Source organism: Penicillium canescens (assembly GCF_028828765.1).
Source record: "Penicillium canescens strain IBT 15451 chromosome Unknown utg000004l_segment0_segment0, whole genome shotgun sequence".
Lineage (NCBI taxonomy): Eukaryota > Fungi > Ascomycota > Eurotiomycetes > Eurotiales > Aspergillaceae > Penicillium > Penicillium canescens.
Genome location: NW_026703966.1, coordinates 6,440,033 through 6,459,679, shown reverse-complemented (window position 1 = coordinate 6,459,679; position 19,647 = coordinate 6,440,033). Strand labels below are relative to the sequence as shown.

Sequence of the window (19,647 nt, the reverse complement as noted above, 5' to 3'; positions counted from 1 at the left end):
GTTGGGAAACCAAGGCCGAGGAGTTTGTTGGTCTTCTAATATGCATTGTAACCATTCAGCTATGGCCATTATGAATCCATCCACTGGACTCATTGCAAGGCTTACGGTTCCACTCTCTAAGTTCTGTCTATCTACAATTCGAGGATTACAATTCTTCCAGAAAGAATAATATGACGATTTAATGTACAGACTTAATGGACGGGGGCTTGTTAACTTCATCAGAAGGAATACAAAAGCGTACATAAGGATATGGCATTTAATACAGGAATGAATAGCTGTCGTCTAAAACACTAACCCATACAATGTTTCAAGCGGCTCAAGGCGAAGACATGCCTGTCCAGTATCGATGATCATGCTCAGAACAGGTATCTTTCCCCTCTTCCGAAGAGCCTCACATCCGATCCTGGAACGAAGTTAGATAATAACACCCGGAGAATAGCGTTTGGGTGGCTGACGCATACATCGGTATTCGAGAATAAACGCTCCTCTTGCAGAGAATATGCTGCGTGCCGATAACTTAGAAAATATTTCCAGCGTACGGTTTAGTAAAGGCTCGACCTCTTGGTCTTCCTTTCCTCCCTGGAGCCCTGCAGCGCCTCTGATGAGAGTATATGCTGATTGTTCAGCGTAGTAGCTTCCGAGACCTCGCATATACCAAGCATATGATTTGGACTGCATGCTCCCAGCCAAAAGATTGAATACTCGCAACGTAGCCTTTGCAAAAGCAATACACTTCAATGCAGATAATCTTGTTTCTGGTGTCGTCTCCCCATCTAGGTATCGCTGAAGATAAGGCAAAAAGAGAAGATGAAGCAGATAGTTGATATAGCAGTGCAGTATACCATAGCCGCCTTGATGAGAGATTGACTGCGAACCAGGTCCACCGAGCTTGGTGTTAAGCTCGCTGCAGACTTTCTCCATACGGTCTAGCTCAGTCTCAAGGACAGCGAGGGTACACTCTGACATCAAACCATGCTCTGCGCTCACACAGATCGTGTCTGATATCTTCAACAGTTGAGAATTCAACATGGTAAACGTCGTCTCCATGGGAGATAATTCTGCGGCACCTGTTGATAGGCTTGAATGTTCAGGATACTCTTTGCAGATATCAGTTAGTAGCTGTATACCTTGGGTGAGTACCGGGTTGCGGTAGTAGTCGTGCATCTGAGCGTTAAGCATAAACAGGGCTTCCAAGCTAACCAGAATACATCGGTATTCCTCGCAAACCTTGGGCTGGACAACACACTGCTCGGTATCCACATGACATTTGGTAGAAATTGCCGCACGGCAGGCCAGTTGCAGGTCACTGAATACATCCTCTCCACGGTGTGTGCGACCATAGATTATGAGTACCATCGCTTTCAGTTAACTCTGTGATATTTCAAATGGTGGGTCGTTGGTCAACTGACAGTGCCAGGCAGCTTCCTCGTACCGCATCGACAAATCATCGGAGAAACAGCCTCTTCCAGAATCTTCTTCCGCACGGCAGGCTAGTGCTAGAATTGCAAAAATCAAGGATAGCCAGGATTGCGGCGCGACGTTAAAATTGCGGCAGAATGCCTCATACTCAGCTTCGAAGCTGGCGGCGTCGATGACACAACATAGCTAGCGTGGTGTTAGTGAACATATCTCGGCAGTTTGATAGGCCAACTTTACCATAGACATAGATGTAAAGTATCTTTCTATAAGATGGTCAATCACTTCACGGTTTGGGAGGACGTCGAGGAGTTGCTCATATGAAGCGCACCCTGCCAGTGAAGATGGGCCAACAGCACTGTCGGAACTGCTGACTTCTGGGCTTGGAGTTCTGCCCAGCTCCGACGGGGCAGTCAAACTGCTGGTTTTGGAAAGTGGTGTGGTAACGCCCTCTGACTCATCGTGGAATGCTCGTCTCGTATCAATAGCAGCAAGAGTGGAGGTGTAGGATGACGGACTACTGTAAGACCCTTCATGGAGAGGGCTCTCAGCCGGTTGGACTGGGGCCTTCTCTAGTACTGCATTCCAGGATGACTTGGCGGGAATATCGGACTGACATAGAGGTGCATGCGGTATTGTGGGTTTCGTGTGAACTGTTTTTGCAAACTCACACGTACTTTCAATTCCACGAAGAGTACATGATACACACGGAGCTCCTTTGCCAGTGCAGCGGATTTTCTTGGCGCGGCACGGCAGGCAGGCAGATCTGGCCCTTGCCAGGTGCTTCTCGCTGCGCGAGTCAAGCTCAAACGTACATGCTCCATTTCCACGTAGAACGCATTCCTCACACGGCGGTCCTCCCCTGCAAAGTGTGCTGTTCGTGAGACACGGGCCGCATGCGTCACTTTCGATCCTTGCCTGCTGTGCAACAAGCTTCCTGCTAATTGCAGTGAGGACAAATTCACAAGACTCTTTCCCCCGTTCAAAACAGTTCTGACAAGGAGGTCCCCCAGCGCAGCGTTTCCTAGTAGTGCGACAAGTTTCGCATGCTGTACTAGTTCGAGCTGCCATAGTACACTGAGATTGCTGACTCCTCGAGCTCTTGGAATAGAAAGGTCATTCAATGAATAAAAATGAAGGTTCTTGTAATGCTGGTCTGGCGATTGGTAACTTTATAATTGACAGGAGACGTCGCGACTTTCAGACTTACCTTAGTGGAGTAGGACGGCTGACCTTGAACCCAGTTACAGCCTCTCCGCTTCTTCCGTCCAACATGATCGTTGGTTAATCCGTCATCTAGAGTACGTTCTAGACATGGTGTATACTCACCCTTCTGTCGAACCGGGCAACCTATTATTATGTTGTAATGATGTCTTGCCGAAAGAGGAGAGTATCTGCTTTGTAGCTAAACTTCTATAAACGCCGAAAAAGGCATGCTAAGTAGAGATCTATCCCGACAGAGTGTAAGGTCTCGATTACCATCTCGAAAGTGTTCTAAATAAGGCTGGAAATCAATGGCCAGGTTGTTGCAAACGAGTAGTAAAAGGAATGATATTGCGTCACATTGATGGGTGACTTCGAGCCCGGTAGCCCAAGTTCATAGCCAAAAGAAAAAAAAAGCCTAGCACAATCACTCAAGTGGCTCGAAAGAGTTCCTAGACATCCGTTCCGAAACAGTATTTACCAGCCCCTGGGTCATGACAATGACAACCAACAACAGTCGAAACCCACAAATGGCGAAGCTGAGGATCAGACGCCGTAAATACTTCCAATTCCCAATCAAAGCTGCTTTACAAATTTGGCGTAGTAATTGGACCTTGACTCGTAGCGTGTACTGGCTATCCGGATGCTCAGCCTGCCAAATCATTGTTCGACCAGGTGTCGTCATCTCCAGCACAGTGAATGGAACCAAAGCGGAAGTATTGCCATAGACGACAGGGCATATAGGCAGTCGTCCTTTTTGAGTTTTGCTGCCAACTCGAAGGCCTTCGATTCCGGATAGTGGCTTCCACTCTGAATTCCTCCAATGCCGCAGTGTGTGATAAAACATGCACCAAAAATACCCTCCGTGGTCGAGAAGAAATGCGCACCCGAATATGGAGCTCTTCATCTCGTCGAGGAGGAGTTCTAGCTTCCACCCCGTTGCTCCTATTATCACGGCCTTTTCATCTTGCTCTCGGATGTGTAAATGATCCCAGGGCTACTCAAGTGGTTAGTAAACCTTTTTTAGCATGGAACGTGAAGCTCACTTCTAATTTCAAGACCGTCAGGTATGTAATTGCTGCGGAGAGGCATATCTCCATTTTGAGCCCAGAATAATTCAAGTCAGATGCCAATAAATATCTTCGCCTCTTGGAACGTAATCTTCTCCAGGGAATGGAAAGCATTTATATCCTTGCGCGTCATGGTACAGAATATAAAGCTACAAATCAATTGGCAGCCTTCTCCTTATGCGGCACCATGAGCCGTCAGACGCCCATTCGTCGATATCAGATAATATCAAATCGCCTTTTTCTCAAATAAAAATCAGGGCCGGCATCACAAGGTATATGGTAAGGATTTTCCTGGTGCAACATCGTCTAAACTTACGCTGCTTTTTCATTGTTTCCGGATCTTGCTATTTAGGGAGCGGAAATTAAAGAGCGCAGAGATAAAGCAATCGACGATGAAAAATGCCTTTCTCGAAGAAAACAAGTATAAGCCCAGAGAATCTTGATACTGTAACCAAAGCAGTGTATCTTGAATATGAAGCACGGGAGCGTGTTCCCACAACCAGGATCTTTTTGAGCTTGGGTTTGAATTTGGATATAATGCAGTCCATTTTTTCTAATACTATCAGTCTATTTCTGTCCCCGTCAAAATTCTGAACTCTGGTTATGCGAATAATTTTAACCCGGAACAAAAAGAAATGCTTGTCCTTGGATGATGAGTTGCGAGAAATGGACAGTGAATAGACTTTAAGGTTTGTTTCTAAGACTCGATCAAGAAATTCTAGATACAAATTGGTGAGAGAGTGTCCTCACATCTCTTCTAGCCATGCCAACGCCCACGATTTCAGATTACGCGCTGGGATGAATGCTCTGCCCTGAAGCATCCCGAGGTTTAGGTTAACCTTCTCGTATGATATTCCTGATATCGATTAGCAAGATCCAACCTCAGCACAAAAAAAAAAAAATACTTACACCCGAGGATTCATTCCATGTCGATCTTCAGGGCCCCAGATGATTGTAATCAAGCCTCTGATAAAAATACCGCATCTGCGAGAAGGACCTGCGGCGTGACCGTAACCCAGTCGTCGTAGTTTCCAACAATGCTTGAATAGAAGTCATCCCAATCAGACTGAGCATTTCTATCTAGAGCTAGAAGCAGTGTTGATTTAAGCTCCGGCTTGGCCGCAATAATTTGTTTCGCCAAAGACATGCAATCTTCGAGGTCTGTATCTTCAAAAGTCTTGGAGACCGATTCGACATCTTCGAGCAATGACTCCTTGACAAGTTTGAAAATATGCTTTGCTTTAGCTGATGGGTCATCGGGCAGCGTAGCTTCTTCATTTGTCCTGAGGTGATCCATCGTACAGTTCTTAACGTGAATTAAGGCAAGTCTGCCACGTAAAGTATGTTAAGTATAGTTGAAAGAGAGAAAAAAATGTTGCCTGGTAGGTGGGAAATATTGGTCCGGCCATCGTTTATATATTTTCTTGCTATGTCCCATTCATGCATCCAGACAGACAGATAACTATTAATGGCGGCAAACAGAAATGGCTAAAAAAATCTATGCAGAGTCTCTGTTACATGTTACGGTAATTGCACTATCCAGCGATAATGGGGCCTATCCGTGATTTTTCATAATCGAGACCGGTTACTTGGAACCTTGCATTAGATCGCAGGGATTCTACATGTTCGTACTAATTGAAGGACGGTGATTGAAAGATTAACTAGCAGATTGTATTGAAGGCGTCTCATACCCTCAGGGGCTAGTATTAGCGTGTTGTCAGGCGGGTTTCCCGAAACGACCAGATTTGCCACACAAAAGAATACGGAGGAGCGGGTAGCCGTTGAATCAGTTGAACGAACTCTGATTTGTACTTGAGGTATCTATGTGCAATTGGCTGGTTTCTCTGGGTCCTGCTGTTGAATGCTGCAGACCTCCGAACGTTTGGTAGTGCCACAACAATAGGATTGTACTTCAAGTTCTCGAATGCAAAGATGAAAGAAAGTAGTGTGTACCCGAATAATATTCCTATCTTCAGAAGTAGACCGGCCTCAAGTTTAATCGCCGCTGGTAATTCTAAGAACCAGCCGGTTGTAGGTCGGTGAACTCTAGTTTCGCCACATTCTTGACTGCCATCACCGGGTCTTCATTGCACTGCAAGAAATACTCTTGCAGAGTAGCAGGTGACAAGGCCAAATGAGAGACAACATCGGAAAATTGACTGGCCAGCTGATCAAGCGTTGTATTCGGGAGCTTTGCATCGGCATCATCATTACCAAAAAAGAAAGAGAAGTAGTCGTGTATGGTCGGTGCATCAGGGTTTCGGAACTCGAATTGCTTGTCTATCCGTCCAGGTCGAGTCAGAGCCGGATCAAGTGTTGCTTTAGCATTCGTGGTGGCAACGAGTATATGGCCGTTGTGCGCTCCGATGCCATCTAAAGCATTCAGAACCGTTGCCAGCGTTATTCCTTTCTGACGAGATGCATCTTTTTCTTCGTTCACTGTATTTCCACGCTGATCAATCCCGGTGGTGTCTATATCTTCAAGTACCACCATACAGCGTGCAGGAGGGGCCGGTAGTGTGCGGAACAATTCTTGTAGGCCATAATCATCAACAGTGGCGAGGTTGAATATATATATCGGAAGCTCAAAGTGGGTGGCAATCACCTTGCAGCAGCTGCTCTTACCAGTCCCCGGTGGGCCATGGAAGAGATAGCCTCGTCGATGCGGGATGCCACGTTTCCGATAAAAATCGGTAACGGCTTTGCTGAGGAATTTTTCAATATCTTCGATCATTTCTCGCTTCATTTCTTTATCCTGTGCTAGGCTGTCCAGGCTCCGAGGAATCTCGTCGCACATGTTTTGCCAGCCCGCATCCCGCTTATCTTGGCGTGCACAGAACACGGCCAATTGTCCGCGGCGGCAGTCAACATTGAATTTTTGGATATCCACCAGAAGATCTTCAAAAACAGCCTTGTTCCAGGACATGTAATAAATAGTGATATTCTCGGCATTTCTCGAGAAGGGATCCAGAGCATTCCGGTGCGGGTCGCGGTAGAAGGCAAACCAACATTTCTGATACCGAAAGAAATGAAAACGCTCTTGTCCCGGAGTGATGCGAAGCTTCTCTATCTTTCCTCAATATGCTGGGATTTCCGTCTCCACATACTTAAGAGAGTCGTCGTTGGAATCCCAAAGAAATCCGAATGCCTCCGTAATTCCAACGATAACCGAGCTTGAGCAGCTGTGAAACCCGACACTAGATACCCATCTCATGACTTGGGGGTATAGATTATTCCGGTGTTTGATTTCCGCGGAGGCGACAAATAGTGAAATAATGGGTTCCAGAGCTCTCGAAAGTGACGGCAATAAGAATGCCGAAATGATCGGAAGGGCAACCAACGGCAGAACAGAAGACAATATGTTAACGCCCAGGGCGGCCGAGATTAGCCGGATAAGCCATGAAAGCCCTGGGGCAAAGGTATCAAGGAGAGAATGAAGTGCCTCATCAGGTTGTTCGGACATTTTAGGTGGGAAAGCAAGAATCTCTGAGGGGTTTGGTATTTGGAGTGGAGATGAACACCGATAATCTGTTGGTGATCTGTGGTGTATTTCTTCGTTGTGTACAATGGCATAGGAACAGTATTTTGGGCAGCTAGTATTTATATTATATCCCGAATGGGGGCTGAAACTTCGTCTTTACTTTGGCGGTCGAGGTGGGACGCCTGGTTTCTTGACGCCTGTTGTATCGCATGCACTGCGTCTGCAAAGCTTAGCCTGGGTTAAGATCACCAGTAAATTAAATGAACATACCTGTATTGAATTGGTCTTCGTCAGGACAAATCATGGTTGGTATTTGCACTTCGACTAGCTCTCAATTGGAATAGAGCAGCGTAAATTTGGATATGCTCGAGGAAGACTTATTAATCAAGCCTCATTCTTTGGCTGTAGGGCCCCGCTTGCTGTGGGTTTAAGTTGTAAATTTAAATCCTTGTGACTAAAACAAATTACTAGCGATTGTGTATACATTTACGGTGTACAGACTATCATGGCCCAAAAGGAGTTCTGAACTTAAAGCATAATTGCCTGGTGCTAGTCGCTTTCCCCTTGTGGATTGGTCCATATAACTGGTTTTTGGCCTACAGACAGTTTACCAATGTACAAGTTGCGAGCCAAGACCTCTTGCATAGTTTAGTTCTGATATTAAGAAGATGCAGCGCATTGCACAAGAGTAGTATAGTTGAGGTAGAAAAACAATTTGAACGGGATCAATGCAGAAACGAAAAAGACCAAGATAGATGTTCCAGTGTACCTATCCGAGATACCCGTTTGGAATCGCGTGTGGAAAACTCGACTAGCCACTGCTCAATCGCGCCGTGGGCGCTTCGGAAAGGTGATATGCTGACTTATAAGTCACTCTCGAAAGCCATGGGGTTTTCTATCTACATAAAGTCAGCACTAGTGGGCTTGCTTGCCGATCTAACACTACGAAGGGTCAACGATCCTATCCGTCATTAGTGAAAATTCAAGACTAATCCAAATTGAGGACCCCTCACTGAGGGTTTCTCAATAGGTCTATTTCTGTAAGCGATCCTCCAACTAAACCCTATTCGGAAGCCCCCATTGTGGGTTTCCTGATCGGTTTAGTTGTGACCGGCCACTTTGCCCGAGTGTAGCCCCACCCCTATCTCTAAGAAGATCAACCGTGGAAGGCTCTCTGAAAAGTCACATACTTCTCAATAAAAGCCGCACACGTGTATGTGAACTCGAATCAGAATGTCAAGACCTAGAAGAGGTGATGGAGCTGAGAGGAGATTGGGTATACAATACAATAGAATGCATATCGGCCGGACCACCGAGATGTGACATGAGAAAGAGGAAGAAAGATCGTTCTCAACCTCTATTAATGGCTCTCAGTAAAGCATGGGGTATCTATCGAAATTTAATCAAATGCAACGTGACGGAACTTGCATACACTAGCGCCCCATATGATTGATTTACCGAATAATAGAGTTCGTAACATGGAAAACCCATTGCAAAGCTGGCTTAAGTTATTGCCTGCTTACTTGTCCGCACAAGGCAAACTAGAGGAATACCTAAGAGGGAAAGCCGAATATCACATGACGAGCCGTGGCAAGGCTTTTCCATTTTCCTCTTATTTTTCTTTTTTGTTTGATACATGCTCCCTATTATGGCGATCCAGCGTCAGATTGAATTTGAAGGCAATGATACGGCCTATATCCGGTTCCTCGAAAATAAAGTATTGGAGCTAGAGAATGTCTTGCAGATTTTACCAAACCAGAGGATCCGTCCGTCCGTCCCACAGTCAGTAAGTGCTGGATCAAACCCTCGCTCTAGCAGGCGTCAATCTTCTACGAATGAGCGTGGTAATCGTCCGACTGTATTACAAGTCATCGAATACGACCCAAATCACGATGACTGCTACCCCAAAAGAGTTAAATCCAGAAGCCAGACACGAGACAGGTGGCAATCTGATTTGAACGGCCTACTTGCGAAGGTACCGCCTTTGGATTATTGGCGATCTCACAAGAAAGAGTTATCAGAGAAGAGCAGAATTACGCTGGAGGTTCTGGTCCAAGCCGATATTTCATTATACCGAACACCCATATTCCCCCCGGGACTTACTCTGGACCTGTTGACCTTGTTCCTATCTTGCACCAATATTGTAACTTTGCGATGAAAACAAGCCCTGAAGGAGATTTCTACTGCAAGTTGACGTGCTTCCGAGAACTCGTGTTCATGTCATTTTGTGCCGTCGCGCTCAAAGTGGCTAATAACGCAGCCAGCGTATTTAAAGTGATGCGAGAATATAGCGGGTCTGAAGCTCAGGAGAAACACTTGATTAAGCTGACTCGGGGTGCAATTTGGGCAAATCGCTCAATTTTCGCTTTGTCTGGGACTCAGTGGGGCTCGGATTGCTCCGATATCTTTTTGCTGGGTAAGTCAGAACAACAGCTAATTTTTGTCTCAATTAACAATTTTTTGAAAGCTGGGCAGCCGGTTTCTTTCTATGCACGATACGCAGAGTATTCTGAAAGTCTGCCGTATTTCCTGCACCAGATGAGAACGAAGGCCGGCGAACATGCTAGCTCCGGAAAAGATTTCAGACCAGTGTCGCTTGCTGTTCCTCTCATAATTGAGAGGCTTGCTCGGGGAGTTTGTCGTAAGTGTCACTTAGTACCCGTCTACATGAGCTTATCAACTTCAAGGCCTGTCACTTATTCGATTTGGGTACGCAGACTATCAAAAATATGCGAAAGCCTTGGATACGAATTAGGATACATGGAAGACTGTCGTCTACCATTTGAACAGGCGTTGAATCAATCAGTTACAAAGAAACGACATTTTGGGCCAGCACAGCCCAACGCTTCCAAGAGGCCTCGTTTGTCCCAAACCCAATCTACATCGTCAGATTCAACCCCCAACCAGGCTATACGAAACTGCGAAGAGACAACCACGGGAACTAATGTTGCTTTGTCTGCCGAGAGCATTCCCGAATCTACATTTCCTCCCAACGCCATGAGTGGAACAGAAGTACAGACAGGCTCATGTCAAAGTGATGTCACCAGCGGTGTTGACTTCTCACTAGAGTTGAGTAACGCTCCGCTGTTGCAAGGACAATCCCCTCAACGACCTAGGTTACCGGCCGAGCAACTCAGCTTATGTATTACACAACCAGAATCTGTACCTGATCGAGATTGTCCTACCCTACCACCTATTTTCGATGATCTAGTTCCACACAGCTCGCAGCCCACAGCTTCACACCCTGAAGACTATAGTATCTTGGACTGGGAAAAGGATTTCCTCTTGCTGGATTGGGAACGTGATTATGACTATACTGCATTTCATTCGGGCAACTGGCAGGATCGACATAGCTAATCAATGTACGAAAACATCGGCCACGGCAGTAAATAACTTCAGGCAGTGCGTAGTCGATAAACAAGAGTAATAAACTTCCCACCTCCACCACTGGTATGAGAGTACACAATCCGGCCACTCCAAGCGACTGCGTCACCAGCTTTCAGATTTAGGTCCACAGGATTTCCAATGGGTGGTTTCCGTTGATGGGATCCTTCGTAGAGCGTAAACCATCCATTTTCTTGTCCCAAATCCGTAACTGCAATGGTAATGTAAACCTCCTCTTCATTTGCGGTCTTCAGCTTTGATGGGTCCGCATGTGTCTGATGAAATATGCCCATATTAATCGATGTTGGTTGGTGGGGCACGGCAGTCGTGGAGAACAAAGGTTCAAGCATTCCCTTTTCTACATTCTGCTTTTTCCTTAGCCTGTGTTCACTGATAAGTCCAGGGATAATCCATACCTTCACAAAATCGTCCCTCACTGCGATACCTAATGACGAGACCTCGTATTCATTGTACTTTTCTCGACACACCGTAGGTTTTCTTTTCGCGATGTCTACATCGAATTCGGTCGCCAACTGTTTCACGAGAGCCACAGATACACATTGAGGTATGACCATAAACCCTCGAGAGTTTTCCATTTCTGTAGTGTGTTTTGGTTCGTCTTCAACTGAGAGGTCTCGAGCAAAGGCAGCATGAACGGATGATTCTAGAAGTCGCGCCCTGCTATCAGTCATTTGCTTCAAGCTACCGAGGCCAACAATCTTGATATTGGTAGCTCACTTGAAGAACAATCTGCTGAATTTGGATACTTCGCAAGTCACCAAAAGAAGCGATGGCAGCTTCTTAGATAGGAACCTGAATTGTCCCAGGGCGGGGTTCTGCATTTTCTATGCCCGACCGCCTCGTGCTTTTTCTGCCGGCATGTGGCCCCTCCCCCACATGCGGACCGCTTTTATCGCCTGTGATATGAGGCTGGTGCACATTAGGAACCAAGCCGCATCAGAGGATATAAGTTCTTCACGGTTGATGGGAAGATTCAAACCCAATAATAATGTACAGCAAATTGAGGCACCGCAAAAAGCAAACCCTTTTGGCCCAGGGAAGACTCTCCTCAATTTAGTTTTTGGCGGAATTTGAACTACTCGGGCCCTTTTAATGCTTAGCTAAGCTAGTCGCCCCAAACACCTCTGGTGTTGGGGCTCCGGTTTTAGAGCATACTTTCGGGCCCGATTTTGGTGCCTAACCATACTTTTCACCCACCTAGTAAAATGCCAATCTTCGTAGCATTTTTGTATAGCAAATTACTGCCATAAATACTGCATTCAAAAGAGCATTGCCTGAGCTATTTAATGTAAGCAAATCAGAACGCAATGCATCTAATATTGGCCTTACCATGACGTTTTCCCGCTAATATCTCCATGAAATAGCTCATTTTTCGACCATTTCTCGCTACCATGTCCGATGAAAATGAGCTCAAAATCGCTAATGCATTGGCCGCTTACCATGACCGTAATGAGCCGAAGATCAAGCCATTGGCAAGGGAATTCGGCGTCAGTTACCAGACCCTGCTAGGCCGTATACGGGGTGCCGGGTCAGCAAGTGGCCGACTTGCCACCAATAAGGCATTGGACTCGGTCCAAGAAAAAGCATTGCTTGACTGGATTATCTTTATGGATAGCTGCGGCGCCCCCCCGACGGCATTATCGATACAGCAGCGCGCCGATGACATTATTCATCGATCAGACCCGGACCGGAAGCCTCTTTGGCATGGCTGGGGCCTGGCATTTACTAAGCGACTGCCAAAGCTTGCACCCCACCTCCATTTTATTAAGCAGAAGCCGAAGGACCCGAAGCGAATGGGCGCCGAGGACGTAGGTCTTACGGAGATGTGGTATGACCGCCTAGAGCAGTGTATTAAGCAGTATGGGTTTCGACCGAAGGACATCTATAATATGGATGAAACCGGCTTCCGAATCGGCGAAGGAAAGGCTCAAAAAGTGGTATCTGCTTTACCTATTAGCTTCACTGCAACCGGGGGCCATGGCGAGAGTATTACCGCTATTGAATGCGTTGCTGCCGATGGTTGGAAGACGCCGCCGTGGTTTCTAGTGAAAGCTCAGTATCACCAGGAAAGCTGGTATATTGACGAAATGCCTGATGATTGGACGATAAAACCGACACCAAAGGGCTATTCGTCTCATACCACAGCATTAGAATGGCTAGACTCATTTATCGAGGCCACAAACCACCGAGTCTATCGCCATAAACACGCCGAAAGTGATGATGAGATAGCGGAAGCTCGTGGCCATGGCGGTCGCCGTCGATACGGCCAAGATGCAGCTATTCGCCGAGAGATAAAAGCAATACGCGAAGAAGCAGACCGAGTACACTGCCGAGGTTATCGCCTTCTTCTTTTCGACGGCCATAAGTCTCACTGTACGCCTGAATTCATCCTAAAATGCTGGGAAAATCGCATTGTTCCGTACGCCTTCCGGCCGCATGTCTCCCATATATGCCAGCCCCTCGATTCGGTTCCATTTCATCGGTATAAAGCGCTATATCGGAGAAATAATGTCGAGGTTGTCCAATGGGGTGGCTCGGTATCCCGGAAAGTCGACTTTTTTCGCGAAATCGTTAAGGTTCGAGAGTGATGGATGCTCTCTCGGAGCACGTCATTAAGGAAGGTTTTCGCCTTACTGGAATCGTCCCTATTGATGCGCAATTAGCCATGGAGCAAGAGATCAGAGATGCTAATGATGAGACTAATGATATATGGGTAGACGGCTTTCCTGATAGAGATGGAGACAGAGATGAAGCTCAAGACCGCGAGCTCGCTAGCTGTATCACTATGTCACCGCCGCGAGACGTTCTAAACACAGAATCGACGTCTCAGAAGCTTCTCAATGATATCGCCGCTGCTCGACGCCGTCTAGCTACCCTTAAGCGGACGGCCACGTCAATAAGGAAGAGGAATAATGAGAGTGCTAAGGAGAGAAATCATCGCGAGGACGGAGAGAGACGTCGTCTAAAGAGCTTCCTATCTATCGTGGAGAGAGTTTTACACCGGTCTACGCTTATTTGTAGCACTGCAGGTAGGTTTCTCGCTTCCTCGCCGTTATTTTACGTGTATCTAACCTTTAGTGTAGGAAATTCGACGGAGGGCCTTGCCCAGTTCCGTGCCGACAATCAGCTTCTTCTTACCCATACCCACAATCGGACGACGAGGCCCTCTGGCCGGCAGATCAGGATAGTTGGACCACTCACAAAAGGCGATGCAAATAAGGATATACGCAAGTGAGAGCAAAGAGAGAGAGATCAGGCTGAGAAGAAGGCGATATCACTAGGTAGGAAAGCGGCTAAGAACCCTATGCCAGCAGAGCTTCTTGCGAGGGTGAATGCCAGCCTAAATACGCCGGCGCCGCCGCCACCGATGCCACCGCTGCCAATGCCTGAATCGAGTCCATCGAGAAAGCGAGGAATATGGAGATAAAATTGGAGCTAAAACTGGAGAAAAATGAGAGAGAAATGGCTGAGAAATGCATGTACGCCAAGAGCATGAGGAATACTGCGAAGATCCTACCAATATAATATGTATTGCATTCTGATTTGCTTACACTAAATAGCTGACGCAATGCTCTTTTGAATGCAATATTTATGGCAGCAATATGCTGTACAAAAATGCTACGAAAATTGACGTTTTACGAGGTGGGTGAAAAGTATGGTTAGGCACCAAAATAGGGCCCGAAAGTATGGTCTAAAACCGGAGCCCCAACACCGAAGGTGTCTGGGGCGACTAGCTTAGCTAAGCATTGGAAGGGCCCGAGTACTGAAAGGTGCTAAACCAAATAGAGTTCGGGGAAGAGACTTTGTGATAAAAGCAATGAAACAAATTTCTATCCATTTCGTACGACTTCGCCCCGTGTCTCACTCCCTCCTCTGGATTGATACGATGTTTTGGAGGGCAAATGCGCCTCCAAATCCACTACATTAACCGAAGACTAACGCCCGCTAGATATAAGCAAAGCCGAAGAAAGCAACGTGGGTGTTAATCGTCGGTTCTCCCTCTACAATAATACAAGAGGAACGATTGTGGAAGGGGAACCAACGACTCAACGAGCCATTTGCACCAGATAGCGAGCCCCACCAATCAGCGAGCTCCTAAAATTCCAACATGTCCTGCTGATGGGTGGGGCTCGCTTTATGTACCTATATCATATAGCCGTGTCACGGGACGACCCCCTACCCGAAGGGGGTGTCCCACAGCCATAATGCAATTAACCTCCATAATGCAAATTTCCTACCTTTTCAACTTTTACGCGTATTCCTACCCACCTAAAATGCCTAAAAAAACTCGCGATGAAGAGGATCTGCTAGCTAAGGCATTACATGCTTATACTACGCGAGAATTTTCATCACTACGTAAGGCTGCGGACCATTATCGCGTGTCTTATTCGAAGCTTCGCGGTCGCAAAAACGGACAGACATCTCTCTCCGATCGCCCTACCACCAATAATGCATTGAATTTGAATCAGGAAAATGCATTAATTAGCTGGATCGAAGTGCTAAATTCTTGCTATACACCTCCAACTGCAAAAGACATTGAAATTGCCGCAAATCGCCTGTTGAAAATAGCGGGTTCGGAGAGAGTTGTTAGTTCAATGTATAGCTATCGGCTTATACGGCGTCTACCTCCACACATCAAGCTTATTACCCAAAAATCAAAGGAGTCTTTACGAATTCAAGCCGAGGATCCTGGAGTTATTAGCCATTGGTACGATAGGCTTGAGTATCTCTACCGTGAGCATGGTTTTGAACCTCATGAGATCTATAATTGGGATGAAACCGGCTTCCAAAATGGCGAAGGACTTAACCAACACGTCGTCTCTACGCGTCAAACTGCTAGTATTGCTACTGGAGATCGAGGTGAAACTATTACTGGCATTGAATGTATTGCCGCTGATGGCTGGGTGATGTTTCCGTGGTTTCTAGTCAAAGGCAGCGTCCACATGGAAGACTGGTATAGTAATATGTCAACCTCTTCTTCGGCGTACAAAATTATCCATTTTGTTGTAATTTACAATGGTCTGAGAAGCACTATGCATGATCATTACCCAAAGGGTGTAGTTCTCCTTTCCCTTCAAAGCTTCGAATTTGTCGTCATCAGTAAGCTTGCGATGAATAGTCGCAGCTATTTTGATGTGCTCGGTGGCTTTGCGAACGGCTCTTGCGTATTGGACCTCTTCATTGGTCATTGCCGGCGTCGGTTGATGGCTTGGTAGACGTCTTAGCGGTGCATTGCCAGTGGAAAAGTGAGATCTCCGCGAAGCTGTTCTTTGAATTGGCTCTCCACTATGGCGACTGGAGGCTCTAGGAGTATGTGTTCCGTTCGGGTGAGCTGTATAGCTTCTTCCCGGCTTGCTCGACGCAGTTCGGTTGCGATACATTACGTCGGCATCTGTATGGGGCCCATCGGTCTCTGACTGGTCCGATGGTCCATGGATTGGCTCACTTGGTTGAGTAAAGAGAGAGGGTGCTCTCCTACTTTGAATGTTAAGCCTATATCTATCAGACGTTGTACTGGCGTCTAAGACATGTGGTTGGTTGGTGCCAGTGATCTCTGGCCCATATTGAGGCAGCGAGGTCGAAGCTGGCTGCTCTCTTATTGGTTGGTTGCCAATTGCTCGCGATGAAGGGCCCGGCGCCGAGTCCTGGATCACGGTATGCGTATCGTCTTCAACATCAGAGGGGTAAGCGTCGCTCATTGGTGGAGCTTCACTTTCACTCCAATCGAGGTGATCGGTCTCGAGACGGCGACGTTGAGAACGTGTGGTGCGTCTATCAGACATTGTTGGAGGAGTGGACTCAGGGGTAAAGCAAGTAAAGAATTGATAGCAAGAATGAAGCTATTCCCGGCTTACGGAGACGAAGCCGGGCTCATAACCTGTTGTAATTTACAATGGTCTGAGAAGCACTATGCATGAGCAATGGGCAGTAAAACGAGATGATTTAAGTCTACCTCCCGAAGGAGGCTTCTCTATAGCTATTTATAATGGTCAAATGCATACGATATGCCTTTCATGAAACTATTGCGTGATCAGCTCACTAGCAATATGAAAAGGCCACGTTGCTTGATGCATTCAACCAAGTGCTCTGAAGCTCTCTATAGCGCTGCTCAGCCAAGCATTAGCAGTGCTTGGCGAGCTTCAGATCACAACACATTTGACGTCTAGTGGCTGGACGGATAGTGAGACTGCTTACCGATGGCTATGCTCATTTCATGAAGCCACGAAAAACCGCGTACGACGCGGGCGACCGAGGCTTTTGCTAATGGATAATCATGCGTCTCATACAACTATCGAATTTCTCGATTTTTGTAAGGAAAACCTGATTATTCCTTGGTATTTTGTACCTCACACGACTCATATATGTCAGCCCCTTGATGCTGAGGCTTTTTTAAGCCTAAAACATAAGTTTAAAATGGCGAATACTGAGGTTGTGGCGTGGGGTGGAAGTAACGAAAAACGCGACTTTTTCCGCAACATTGACGCCGTCCGACGCCACGCCTTAAGGTCCAAAACTATCCAAACCTCGTTCAAATCTACTGGTATCTGGCCACTAGATCCGACACAAGTTTTGGGTAATTTAGGGCAATATTCGGACGAAGAGACCTTACGCATATACGACGAGCCGTCACCTACCCGCGAATTCCCAAGTTCAGCGACCAATTCTCCGCCCAATTCTTATGCGCGTATTGAAAAATTGGAGAAGACAGTTTTCCCGCTACTTGATAACCCGAATCCTGATTTACGTAAAATTCGGAAGCATATACGGCGCGCAATTGATGCCGGAAAATCGTCTCTATACAATGCGGAACTTGCTGAGATGAGCCTTGCGCGCGCCCTTAGCCATAAAACGCCTGGGAAAAAACCTACAAAAAGCAAGCGATGGGTAAAGGGTGCTACAAAGAGTCCCCTTTCATAGATTTCAGGCAATAGGCTAGTACAGCGAAGGTGTGAGAAAGAAGATGAGTCGAAGCTTCGTGCTTGGCGGAAAGACGCAGAGAAAATGGCGGCCGATTTGGCGGCTAAGGAATTGGAGGAAACACTTGAAAATGAGGAGGATGATACATTATTGGCTACTGAGGCTATTGATGGGCTTTATTTCATGGATCCTAGACCTTATACGTCTAAAAAATGAGCTAGAAGTTGAAGAAATTGAAAATTTGCATTATGGCTGTTAATTGCATTATGGCTGTGGGACACCCCCTACCCGCGAGGGTGGGGGGCGGTCCTGTGACACGGCTAACTATTTATGGCACGGGTAGTAGGTAGACCTTCTACGCGAAGCCAGCTGCCACTATTAGTTTATAAAAGCCACTCTTTCCCTATTTTTTAACTAGCAGAATACAGCAGACCGACATCCAAACTTCTTATTCTTTCCTCACGTCAAGATCTTGGTACATAGTCAGTGGTACCTTTCGAATCGAACTTCCTTACAATCTTTATTCACCAGTCCGAAAAAATCACGACCCAAAAGATATGGCGAACTGGTCCTGGCTCCTCCTTGTCTCTCCTATTTTATTCCAAATCGCAACCGCTAGAACTTGTGTTGGTGGATGGATCAATTGTGACTACAAAGATGGTAAAAAGTGCTCCGTGCAGTGCTCGATAGTTTTTTTGGCTGCGGCTGTCCAGACACGCAACTTACCTACAACTCTGCTACGAAAACGTATGGGACCACAGACCTTGCAAAAAGCGCCTGCGCCGCCCATATTGATACGAGGGACGGTATTTGCCGTTAGACTGTAAGTATTAACTTCCCCCTAAATAATCATCCTTCCCTAGGTTATTTGTTTATTTCTCTAAGGTGGTTCACGACTAAGAAAGGGTATTTAGGACGAGGCAGGATGGTGTCGAGAAATGGAGCGGTAACTTACCGCTTGCACAGGGGTTATACCGAGTGACCCATTCTTATTGTGTTTCTGTATAGTAATTTGGTTTCCTCGGCACTTGTCGTAACACCGTGTACCCGAGCCTAGACCTCCGCAAAGCCCATAAATGGGCCCGACCTTTAGGCCCATAGCCCAACCAGCAGTGGGCTGTGGGCCTAACCTCTATAGCCCGCCCCAACCCATAGCCCATGAGTGGGGGCCCATGAGGCCCCCAATATAGCCCATTTCTATGCATAACTACGATCTTGGCGCTCATAAAACCGCTGATTAATGCCTGTTTTTTACGCATGTTCCAGTCTGTAAGCCTTTACAAGGCATACATCGGCCCGACGTTTTACCAGGCCTGATCTAGTATTTCAACTCCCAATCCGGGGGTTCAACTCCCCCAAGAATCAAGATCTCAAGATCCAACGGCGACGACATAGTAATTAAGGTCGTAGATGAAGCCAGCTACAGTAGGCACTATAGTTTACCGGCGTCATCCAAAAAACAATCCAATTTCACCAAGTTTTCGTAGTATTCTGGTACTTAGAGAGTTCCAAAGTGTCAACATGTAGAGATATATATCTCATATAATTAGAAGTAGGTGCATGTTTCTGTTGAACTGTAGATTCAAGGGTCAAATCTATGAATTATAGGTTTATAGAGTTGAAATTTATACCAAAAGATAGCCAATCTCTCAGACTTAACGTCTGTCTTCACAGGAACGTAATATTCTGGGGATTACAGAGATACGAGAGGTTTGAAGATATCTCATGAGCCATGGGGTGAGATGTTTTGGGCGAACAAATTGTAAAATGGGCGGGGAGATGGGTTATCCATGGACTTTTCTTGGGCTTTGGATGGGCTGAATTCACTGCATATGCATGATCTAGCCAATCAGATGCTAGAATCAAGATATTCCGTTTTAATGTCGACTGCTACGGTGATCTCTGTTTACAATATCTGTTTGCTACGGCGTCGATACGTCGACAGTTCTCTCACTAAGAAGGTATGTCGATTTCTTCCTCCTGAAGCTATTCCCCTGAAGCCCTTCATCCAATTTTGAACCTACTATCAAGTTGTCATCCTGATCATGTCGCAAAGCCAGGAGTTTAGATCCTCCCAGTTGGGCCTGTTCGACACTGAGCCCGACAATTCGTCAATTGCTACGCCTTCTCTTTGCCCAGCTACTCCGTCCACCT

The 19,647-nt window shown here is 46.5% G+C and overlaps 3 protein-coding genes across 3 annotated transcripts; 2 read left to right on the top strand and 1 right to left on the bottom strand.

Annotated features, from left to right (window-relative positions):
- Positions 1 to 10,565: 10,565 nt before the first annotated feature.
- Positions 10,566 to 11,246, bottom strand: N7446_007605 (uncharacterized protein; the record flags this gene model as incomplete). The annotated part of the gene is made up of 1 exon (XM_058516350.1): positions 10,566 to 11,246. The coding sequence occupies one exon, from the start codon at positions 11,244 to 11,246 to the stop codon at positions 10,566 to 10,568; it is 681 nt and encodes a 226-aa protein (XP_058373528.1).
- Positions 11,247 to 11,966: 720 nt separating this feature from the next.
- Positions 11,967 to 13,163, top strand: N7446_007604 (uncharacterized protein; the record flags this gene model as incomplete). The annotated part of the gene is made up of 1 exon (XM_058516349.1): positions 11,967 to 13,163. One exon carries the CDS (start codon positions 11,967 to 11,969, stop codon positions 13,161 to 13,163), a length of 1,197 nt encoding a protein of 398 aa, XP_058373527.1.
- Positions 13,163 to 13,810, top strand: N7446_007603 (uncharacterized protein; the record flags this gene model as incomplete). Its single annotated transcript, XM_058516348.1, has 2 exons — positions 13,163 to 13,604; positions 13,659 to 13,810. The coding sequence occupies 2 exons, from the start codon at positions 13,163 to 13,165 to the stop codon at positions 13,808 to 13,810; spliced, it is 594 nt and encodes a 197-aa protein (XP_058373526.1).
- Positions 13,811 to 19,647: the final 5,837 nt, after the last annotated feature.